This window comes from Polistes canadensis, unplaced genomic scaffold (genome assembly GCF_001313835.1).
Source record: "Polistes canadensis isolate GaletaPanama2010 unplaced genomic scaffold, ASM131383v1 scaffold_18, whole genome shotgun sequence".
Taxonomy (NCBI): Eukaryota; Metazoa; Arthropoda; class Insecta; order Hymenoptera; family Vespidae; genus Polistes; species Polistes canadensis.
This window is the reverse complement of record NW_014569565.1, coordinates 341,939-353,506: the sequence shown is the minus strand read 5'-3', so window position 1 is coordinate 353,506 and position 11,568 is coordinate 341,939. Positions and strand designations below refer to the sequence as shown.

Genomic DNA, 11,568 nt, shown 5'->3' with positions numbered 1-11,568 from the left:
TCTCCTTGGGACACCAAATTCGTGTCTATATCGTTCAAAAGATGCATATGTGTTAGTTAGAATTAAAAATATTAAAATTTTCGTAATATTAAATTTTGAAGTTTAAATAACGTTCGGTAAATATTATAGTAATTTCTTTTTTCTTGTTTCATCTTTAAAATTTGTTATTTTGATCGTATTTTATTAAATTTGTAGTTTTTCTTTTCTATATAATGCAGCTTAAAAGGATTTCATAATAATTAATAGATATTATTTTTTATAGTAACTTAATATTTGTAATTTCTTCTTTTTTTTAAATTTATTTTACGTAAATGTAAAATCACGCGTGTAAATTTAATTTTATTGCAACGGTTAATAGAGATTTGAAATAAGTAAATAGAGAATTCAATTGAAAAGTGCATCTGAGAATTGGACGACTTACATTTCAGGCCAATGTATCACTTGATTGTATGATTAATATAGTTTTCTTTTTGTTACAGGTGATCTCCGTTTGATTTATCATCTACTCGTTTTGATTTTCTTCTACTTTTTAAAATATATATGTATAAAAAACGCATTTCTGAAGGCACACACATATTTAAACACTAAAAATTAAATATAATTATTTTAAATTTTCTTACAATATAACTATACTATATATACTATCAAAGAATATTGTATTCTTTGATAGTATTGTTCCGTCATCGCGTTAAGTACATACTATCTTCCCATGGTGGCCCTAGTGGTAACAAAAATGATGCTGGGTAGGTAAAAAAGGGGACTTGTGAGTTTCTATATACTTCACGATAAAAAAGTTGGCATAGTACCGCAGCAGCAGAAAAAAATGAAAAAATGAAAATATTTACCTATTGTTTATACATTATGAACGATTAACTTATTTCTTTTCACTACCTTGTAGGTTGTTACTTTGGAAATCAACTTTAAATATATCCGCTGCTGGATATATTTCATTTTTTTCCAAGTGTGCTTGCGCCTTGAATCTGTGGTTGCGCATGTGTATAACATATCTCTCACTCATGACGTCGCCATTTCATAATTATTCAAAGTGTAATAATTATTTTCAACTAATTAACGATAAATACAAAATATTTAATAAAATAAAGTTGAGCAAATAGTGAGCAAATAAGAGCATTTATTCATTATTTTCTGCTGTTAAGGTTCCTTGCCAGCGTTCCTACGGTGTACTTTAGTATTCTTTGGTTCCACGTAATTTTGTAAAATTAATATAAAATCTAAATTCCCGACAGTTGGTTATTACATTCAATCACAATTGTTTCATTGGATTCTACATTTTAAATTCTCGCTTTAAATTACCATTCGTACAAATCTTTTTATTAATTACATATCCATTGTTTAATGATGTTTGTTTTTCATTAAAATAATTTCTTGCTGAATATTAATTTATAAAATAACGAACACAAGGTACACAGGAAAATAAGACAAAGGTTTAGATCTTTAGAAATAAATAATTCGATAAGAACGTTGTGTACTGTAATATTTTATTCGTTAAATTCTGACAATGCGTTTGTTCTGCACATTCGCTGTGTATACAAATATATTTTTAAAGACAATTCATCACATCGATGAGTGTCAGAGATCGGACTGTCAGCATCGACATTTTATGGTCACGTTTTAAAAGGATTTTCAGATGATACCGATGACGTTGTTCGTTTCTAACAAATATTCAGCGCGATAAGTTAGATACGTATATATAGAAAAAGATTTATATATATCTCGTCGAATATTATAAACTATCGTATGCATTAGAAAATTTTATCTTCTCGTCGTTTAAAATGAATTGCAGAATTGATCTACATATATAATAATTAGACGATAACAACGCATTTTTTAATTTAACTCTTTGCCATCGCACATCGCTGAATACTTTGCGGTTGTATGACTTTACACGCGTTCAATTTTAATTTATCTTTGATAGAATGTTAAATAACGTTCAAAAAAATTAAAAGACAATAATACGTTTTTTTTTTTTTTATTTAAAGAAAACAAGAAAGCAAAAAAGAGAGAGAGACAGACAGACAGACAGAGATAGAGATGGAGGTAGAATTATTTCTTACAATTTATACCTTTTGAATGTTTCAATAAAGAAACTTATTGTTAGGGTATTCACAATTTATTTAGGGAAGAATAAATTAATTAATAGGAAATTAAAACCGATTTGAGATCATTCGTCTATTTTTTTCTTATACATTAATTACTTTGCACTAATGAAATTTCTATATAGATTTATGTACATATATGTATGAACTTTAAATGCATTCTTCCTTCAATGTTGATATTAAGCAAAATCTCTCAACGCTATTAACGAATATTACAATCTAGCGCGGGACATTCTACTATCGTAAGCTTCATATAAATCTTACAATTTTATTATCGAAAAGTAAGAGTTTTGAGTTAACATATCAAAGTTTATGTTTACGAGAGTGAAAGAAAGAGAAAGAGAGAAATAAAGAGAGAGCTCTTAAAGAATCATATTGGTATTAAGTTTTTTTTTTTTTCATAAAATTTCTTCCTATTTCTTGTCTCTGTTTCTCGATAAAAGAAACAAGACAAAAAAAGGACAAAAAGCATCTTGATATATCGTCGAATGCTTTGACGTTACTTTCGAAGTGAATTCGATTTTCCTAGGTCGACGAGATGAAAACTACTAACCTCTTGAGTCTTTATCTCTCTCTATCTATCTATCTATCTTTCTCTCTTGCATTCTCTCTCTCTCTCTCTCTCTCTCTCTCTCTCTCTCTCTCTCTTCTTTAACGATGAGCGTCTAATTTGAAAGTCTTCACTGGAGGACCTAATGTAACTCTAATTCAGAAACAACCGATGGTCAAATCGATACTAACGCAGAGTTAAACCGTTACTAATCCAAGCTCTAATCCACTGCAAAATTAGACAAGGAAGAGGAGAGATAGATACACAGAGAGAGAGAGAGAGAGAGAGAGAGAGAGAGAAATACTGAGAAGTGACCATGGTTCAAACATAGAGCTCGACAGACCGATCAACGGAAATGATCTTCAAAGAAAGTAAATGGAACTTTTCTCATTCTGCAATGTACCGAACTTTTCGGTATCGTAAATTGATATATGTAACATGAATATTAATATATAATTTATATAGTAACTTAATAACGTTTAAAATTAATCTATTAGTATCGAATATTATGCTAGGAGCAACATTTGTTAAGAAATATAAAGAACAAAATTGCTAGATCTTCGTGAAAAGATTCGTTAGTGAACGTAAGATGTCCAATCTCTGTGTCTCTCTCTCTCTCTCTCTCTCTCTCTCTCTCTCTCTCTCTTTCTCTCCCTTTTCTATTCATCTATCTTCACCCATTTTTCTTTCACTCTATTTCTCGTTATCAGAATACCCAAACGATGGGAGAGACTATCCTCGATACAGGAAACATTGTTAGATGATTTCTTCTTCAGCAGCATCTCTCGAAACGAAACGAAACGTTTCTTTTTCTTCTTTTTTTTTTTATCCTTCGTACTTTTTCTTTCGTAAGACGTGGAGAATGTAGATGGGAGAAGGAGAAGAAGAATATCGATCATGCACAATTGAAAATCGTATTCCCCGTACTACGTCCTTCGAGATCTATTCCAATCATTTCATGATCAATCGATCGATCTTCACGTTCTTGATGCGTTCTTCCTCAACGTCACAGGTGTTGGTAATTTCCGCTCGGTGTGATTCAAGGTCGTTTGACTTTTGAAGCACTTTCGAAACGTTAACCTCCAGAATGCTTCCCTGAAGTCGGCCGAATAAAACGCGTAGATAAATGGATTTATAGCTGAATTGATCCAACCTAAATGTGAGAGAAACAACAACAAAAGCTAAACGTTTACGTTTTTATTTTTTATTTTTTTTGTTTGTTTTCTTCGTAACATATTGAAAAAGTTTCGATTTTAATCTGGTGGGAGGAAGGTAGAAGTATCGTTAAAGAGCCACAATATGAATCCGTGAATCGATCGTTTACGAAATATTGATTTTCGGGCGATTAAAGTTCGCCAATAATATCGTTTCCTGCACCAGCATGTTCTACGTGAACAAAGTTTTATCGTATTTCAAAAAGAAATACTTCCTTCTTCTTACGAATATTACCACCGAATGCGCCTTGCAATTTTTTTTTATATGCATATATACATAGAGACCTGGGTATGCATTGTGTATATCCATATGAATGTATGCTTTGTATATATGTATATAAAAGTTCTTATTTTCTTTCTCCCTCTTTCTTATTTCCTATTTATTTCTTTCCCCTTTTTCACTTTCTTTATATATATATATATATATCATATCTATTTAGAATCTCGAAATGAAATAGTTTCCGTAAACATTTTATTAAAAAAGTTAAATTTTATGACATAGCTGGTAATATATAATAATATATAAATTATACGTAATACATTTTATTCTCTTTCTTGTCTTACTATTTTTCTGTTTTGCCGTGATTACAGAACGTAAGTTCACTTTCTCGCGTTTCTTCGAACAATCTTCATAGAATATCGAGAGAAACGTAAAATTTTTGAAGGAAGAGAAGAAATCCGACGAGTCGTAGAATGACACGATACACGTTTCCTACCGAAATCTCGAAGGAATTCTTATATAATTCTACCACCTAGGTAGTTCGTGCAAAGATTTTGATAAAAATTGCATTTCTCGATGAGTAAGTGGAACGAGGATAAATATACGAATTCTAGATTCGTATCTCGTATAGCTATATATATATATATACGGGGAAACGCGATGAGATATGTGATTCTAGACACACATGTATAATATATACATTTACTTATATAAACCTAAAATATATCCTTTAAACGTAAGGTTTCTTTTTATCCGTCTATTTATCTATACAAAAAATTGAGAGTTCATATGTTTCTATAAATTCGCGAAGAAATCAAAGATATAAACTCTCGAGATAAACGAAAACATCATGAAAGAAAAAAAACACGATATAATAATTTACAAAAATATTCTTACAAAAGAATTGCTTGATTATATATGCATTTAGGATTCTCCCAGAGAGAAATACAGAAAGAGAGAGAGAGAGAAAGAAATAAAATAAGCGAGGATAGAGAATGAAACAATAATTTGTATAATCGTCGGTACCTAGCCACGTTAATGCCTGCATCAGGATTTCCGGTAGTTTCATTGGGACGAACGGAGTAGCAAGGTAGAGAATGAAGAATGGTAACCAGCAAGCCACGAAACCACCCACTACTACAGCCAATGTGCCAGCGGTTTTCGTTTCTCTTGCTACCCTGTTGATGCAGCTCTGTTGATGACCTCGAACTATACCTACTTTCTTGCAGCTGCTTGTAACGTCACCCTCGGTTGACGTTCTTTCGCAAGTATCACCATCCACCGTACACTCTGAACGTCGAATCTTCATACTTTTCGTACGTTCGATCTATATCAAAATAACGTACCATCTATGTTCAATTAAAAGTTAGTATCATTTATGTTAATTTGAGTGATTGTTCGTCAAACAAATTTTAAATAGGAAAAATCAAGTTTAGGAATCAAGTACGGTTTATGTTAATGATTTCGTACGCTACTACTGATAGTTTGTATAGTGTCATGGCTAATAAATTCGAAATTTTTCAATAATTTAAGTTACATAAGTCATTTTAGGCCGAAAGTGTAGTTAATGATTTTTGACTGAACACAGACGATATGTATGTTAACGTGAAATATCAAAATTGGATAATGTAAAAATTCACATAATCGCTTGATATATATCCGTAATATTAATATATAAGAATAATCCTAAATATTCGGTCTTTCACTAACGTATTTGATATGTGTTGATAAGCGACCATGTGAATCTTGACATTCTCCAATTTCGGTCTTTCACGATAACATATATATCAAGTTTGTAATAGTTTGTCTTTTTCTTTTTTATATTTATCGCTAAAATTACTTTTCCGATAGATAATATCTGTAAATTTCATTTTTAAAATGGTTTTCTTTAGCTCAAGAAAATTGCTAGCAAACGAAAATTATGAGAAAAGCAAAAATTACGAATCGTCAATCGAATATATCGCGTGATCTAGAACAAATCGAATTATCAATTAGATATCGCGTGACGTGCAAAGAATCGTGTTAGCAGACTCAACAAATAATATCAAAGATGAAGAATAAGAAGTAACGAACGCCTGTAATACAAGAACGTACTACGTCAAGAGAAGTAACGATCATTAAATGTTTTCCAGGACGTTGAAATTTATTTCTAACATTCTAGAAATTGGTTCTATAAATTTACGGAAGAAAAGGGAACAAAAATGTAATTACTATCACGATTTAATAATAATATCACCGGAACGATCGATTTAATTATATTTCTCGAGATATGATTTGATAAAGTAATATGATAAAATATAATGTATAATAATGAATATTATTACCGTTGCATTTCGAGTTCGTCGATTAGTTTTATCAGCCTCATTTGTCTCCAAGTTTCTATGTCGACTAGCTATAACGCAGGAAATCCTTCCGTAAACGTAAAGCATAACTAACATAGGTAAGAAGAAAGACCCACAGGCGGAGAATATAACGTAGGAAGAAGAGTCCATGTTGTAGGTACACTTTTTGCTATCACGATCAGTTGCCCGTGGAAAACAGCCAAGAAGAGGAGGACTCGTAATCGCACCTGCTAGTATCCAGACAGCTACGATCATTAAACCAGCCAATCTCTTACTTCTCCGTCTTCGGCTGTAGACTAATGGTTGGGTCACCGCGAGATACCTTCAAAATGACACACTTGTAAAATGGTAATGAGATCTTATGAGTATATATATACGTATATATGTATATACAAAAGCTTTTCCAAATAATCACTTTACTTAACTAAAAAATTATGCATTTTATTTGGTTAAGTAATTAAAATAGTGCCATCGTGGCAACCATATTTTTTCAACAATACTATAACTAAAAACTTAAATCAATATTAAACAAAATATTATGATTCTGATATTAATCCAATATTAATTTCATTGTACATTTTTTAATATATATTGATTTTATTAAAATATTTATATAAATATAAATAAACATAGTGCGTTATATTATTGATTAAATATACAGTATTGACAGATTTCAAACGCATTAACTCATTTGCAATAATTTCTTTCAAATTTTAGAAAGATCGAATGGAAACGATTAAAGTTATTTTATTCGTTACACATGGTGATACTTTAACAAATATAATTTTCAACAAAATATCTACTATAAATTACAAACAAATCTTTTTTCTAACAATTTTTTTATCGGTCTCATAGACCCGTACACCCGAATTAAAATTGGAATTTGAACAACATGAAAAAACAATTTTCTAAAAAAGTGTACAATGAAAAGATGATAATAATTTGTAAAAGTAGTAAAAGTGTGATAGATAACCGCAGAAGAAAGCAAACTGTTAAATTATTATTAAACTTAAGGGAATATCGGAAAATAAAGTATTCATATAGCTGCGATAAAATATATACGATACCATACATAGATATACACATGCGCGTATAACGAAATGGAAACGACTATTCGATTTTTGCGGATGTGTGAAATGACTTTAAATTCGAAGTTTGAAAAACCAATCGAGCATGGTAGTAGTATTCTCGGCTTTCGTCTCTTTAATGAGTAACTTTTAAGTTTTCTGCGGTCTGGTATCTTTCAATGCTGGAAAATGAGAGAAAAGCCATGAAAGTGGCATGAGTAAGGGAACCACGGGACGGAAGATCATAGACGTTTATCGTAGAGTGAGTAAAAGGGAAAATGAGAAAATAGAAAAGAAAGAAAATCTAGGGTACGTTGCATGGACTATCTCTAGAAACGAACTTCTAGATAATCTCGTTAAACTTACGTGACAAGATTAGCTAGTACGTGTATGGGATCTTACCTGTCTATGGATATCGCACACAACGATAGAATACTGGCTGAGCAGAGAAGAATATCCAAGGACAACCAAGAATCGCAGAGGATTTCACCCAGTTCCCAACTTGCGCCGTTCAACTTGTCCATACGACATAATAGTAATGTGAAAAGATAGAATACAGCGAAAGAGAGAGAGATATAGAGAGAGAAAGAGAAAGATGATATTGTCAAGATGAATTTCAGTTTCTCGTTGGATGGCTGGATTGAACATTTGTAAGAATACTTTGATTGTCCATCGAGAAATGGAATAATACATGACATCGATTGAATTCAATTTTTGGAAAATCTCTTGCTTGCTTTTGATAAAGATCGATACATTTTATGATTCAGAACTTGTTGTATATTTCTTTCATTGGAAGAGAAATATCACTTTTTTTTAGTACAGCAACAGTTACTCGTAATTATTATAAAAGTGTAATAAAATATTTCGATTAAATTTAATGTTTTTTATTTCCTTGTAAAAAAGCTTCATATTTTTGTAATTCAATCAAAATATGTATATTCCTTTCTACCGAGATAATCGATATTACAAGCTGAATTTAAATCGATTACGCGAAATTCATTTTCACCTTATTAACTTGTTATTTTTATTTTTAGCGATAATTTACCGTCGAGTTTTATCCGCGATAAGGAATCAGAGAAATATCGGTTCATTGAAAACCCAATCGTGCATGACAGAAATTAATAAAACGAATAAAAAGTTTGATAATTTTTATTACGGATTGGTGCATCTCATTATGCTATATGTTATTTAGATATTTTTGATGTAATCGTATTCATCCATAATATTCTTAATGTGTGTATTTGTGTTATCGTATTCGAAGCATGAACATATTGTAAACATGAGAGAGAGAAAAGAGAGAAAGACGAAAAGCACATTTTATTACGTTTGTTTAACATTTATTAAATATGTTAATAACTATTCCGGAAGCTTTGTAAAGTTTTGATTTTGTTTTATACTTTTATTTTTCCTTTTTCCATCTAATGTCGAAAGTATTTTGTGACTATGATATTTCTGGAGATATCTCGAATTTAAAAAAAAAAAAACAAAAAAAGAAAGAAGAAGAGAAAAAAAACTATTTCAAAGTTATTCACAAGTAAAACTTTCGCCGTGATGCGGCTAAGATGGACTACTTCTTTAAGAAACTTAGCTTTGATCTTTGTTCGATGCAATACTTTCCTATCAGACTAATTTTGATGATAGAGTTTTCGAAAAAAAATAAAACGAAGGATAGAAAGAGAGAGAGAGAGAGAGAGAGAGAGAAAGAGGGAGAAAGAGATTTGAAAATACACAAGTAGAATAAGTAACGAATCTTTTTAAAAGGAATTTTCTCAAATCTTTCCAGTCAAAAATAAAAAATGTATGCTTTTTCTTTTCTCGATTATTATCATCATAAGTTTAATTTGACAGATGAAAAACTATTTAATAATCTGAGCCAATCAAGGTTTACTTTTTATTAAAAGAATCTTCGAAAGAAAATATTTGAAGGATTGGGTGGGTGGATTGGAAGTCCGAAAATCCCTAGAGTTCTCTCGTGTGCATACGAAGAACGTCCTAATTACCTAAACTAATTGTCGACTATCAAGATCATCTCGATTGGATCGCGTTGATGAGTTCCATTATATTCAGTTTGACTTTAATCTAAATGTAAAATCATCATTCGTTACCTCGCAGAACGATCGTCGAGAGTTTCAGAATATTACTTACGTGAAGGTATCCACGATTGGTGTGTTTAATTTGGTAAAAACATTCTTTGAGTAGAAATTGGAAAATGCTAAATCGATCGAAGAATCATAAAGAACCGTGCCAAATTAAAAAAAAAAAAAAAAGAAAATAAAAATATTAATTTTTGTCTATTAACGCGGATAATAAACGGATCGCAGGAAGGAACACAATTCGATTAGATATTAATATCGTAAATATCGTTCAACCAAATTACAATCGACTGTAAAAAAAATATTTGTTCGTTCAATTATATAAACGACTAGAGATACGTTTAATAATACCTGTTTGGTTTTGTTTGTTTGTATCACCGGTTTTCATTTCCCTATGGATATTATAAAAAAAAAAAAAAGAAAGAAAAAAAAAACCGAAACGAAACGAAAAGAAAATAAAGATGTAAAAAGATCTATGCTATCGAATAAATTTATTCGAATATAATAAATATATGATCGGATAAAACCAGGTCAAATGATATTGAATAACATTTGTATCGTTATAATTCACGATTAACAATTATTATTATTGGAAAAAGAATTGAATTTAAAATACAAAATTAAATTTCTTCGCGAGATTAAGCAAAATAGATTAATTATAAATTCATGAAAAACGTGAGAATTAGGGAGGCGGCATATCAATGACGTTCTGTTAAACCGACGTAAATTATATGCGATGAGGGCACTTGCCTGCCATTCACTGATTACCAATTAAGCTCAACGCAATGTCGATGAAACAGAGGAGACGTTGCATCTCTCCCTCTCTCTCTCCTACTCACTCTCTCTCTTTCTTCCTCCCTTGAGCGCTGCATATGCACTCACATATACTAGCATATGTGTTCTTCAGTCTAACATAGCCATACCTGTAGTAATACAGCTGGTGGCATTACGGCCAAACCGACCAATAAATCCGCGGCAGCTAGACTGGATACGAAACAATTAGTAACGGACCTCAATCGTCTCGTTGTAATTACTGCTGCGATCACCAGTGTGTTGCCAACCTAGAATAGAAATACATATAGAATACCGTTTAAGCGGAAACAAATTTCTTAAGGGCGAAAAGAAAGGAAGAAAGAAAGAAAGAAAAATAAAAAAAAGGAAGATGATTTAGACGAAGAAGGATTATATAATATCTACATGGTTGGATTAAGATATAGAGGAAGATTAGATTGGTATTTCGTACACCAGCTAAAGAATTTTTGAAACCGGGCAGAAGCTTTTGAATTATTTTGTCGGTTTTTAACGCCCGAAAGGAAGAAAAAGTAGAAGAAAAAAAAAAGAAATAGAAAGAAACAGGAAAAGAAATGTAGAAGAAAATGAAAGAGAAAAGCGAGATAAAAAGCTTTAAAGACTTTCACGTTTTTTTTTTTTTTTGTTTTTTTTTTTTTTTAGAAGGTAAAGAAGAAAATAATTAATGAACGTAAGAAAGCACTCGGAGGATATATTATTTTTTGTGCTTGAATATTTTTGTGTAATTATTAAAAATATGAAACAAAAAAAAAAGGGTAGATTATTTTACAAGTAAAAAGTGTAAGATAGTTGGAAATAAAGGAGTTATCGTTTATCGTGATGAAAAAATAGTCCTCGTTTGTTTGATTATCGTCTGTTTCTAGCATTTAAAACGTTATCGCGAAGCACATGACATAGAAATACGCGTGTCCAAATGAACGCATGAGAGATTTAAATAAATGATTAACAATAAGCGAATTAAAAATGCACTACAGGATCCGAAAAGAGAGAAGAGTAGTTAATAACAAAGTACGATGCAAATTGGACCGTTGTTATTTTTAAATTTGTCATTTTATTTAATAAAATTAATTACAACGTCACAATCATTTCTCTAAACACTGATTCCTATAAAAATGTTTGAAAAGGAATATATTTTTTGATCTATTTCTTATTATC

At 30.8% G+C, this 11,568-nt stretch overlaps 1 protein-coding gene across 3 annotated transcripts in view; it reads right to left on the bottom strand.

Annotated features, from left to right (window-relative positions):
- Window positions 1-1,481: 1,481 nt before the first annotated feature.
- The window catches only part of LOC106793773 (tyramine receptor 1-like), a 43,781-nt gene continuing 33,694 nt past the window's right edge, over window positions 1,482-11,568 (bottom strand). For all 3 annotated transcript variants that reach the window (XM_014760970.1, XM_014760971.1, XM_014760969.1), the window contains 5 exons: window positions 10,527-10,664; window positions 7,913-8,025; window positions 6,426-6,765; window positions 5,128-5,428; window positions 1,482-3,820 (listed from right to left, as the gene is read on the bottom strand). In XM_014760970.1, the coding sequence (XP_014616456.1) occupies window positions 3,645-3,820; window positions 5,128-5,428; window positions 6,426-6,765; window positions 7,913-8,025; window positions 10,527-10,664 (1,068 nt within the window). In that variant the 3' untranslated portion in view covers window positions 1,482-3,644. The remainder of the gene's footprint in view (window positions 3,821-5,127; window positions 5,429-6,425; window positions 6,766-7,912; window positions 8,026-10,526; window positions 10,665-11,568) is intronic.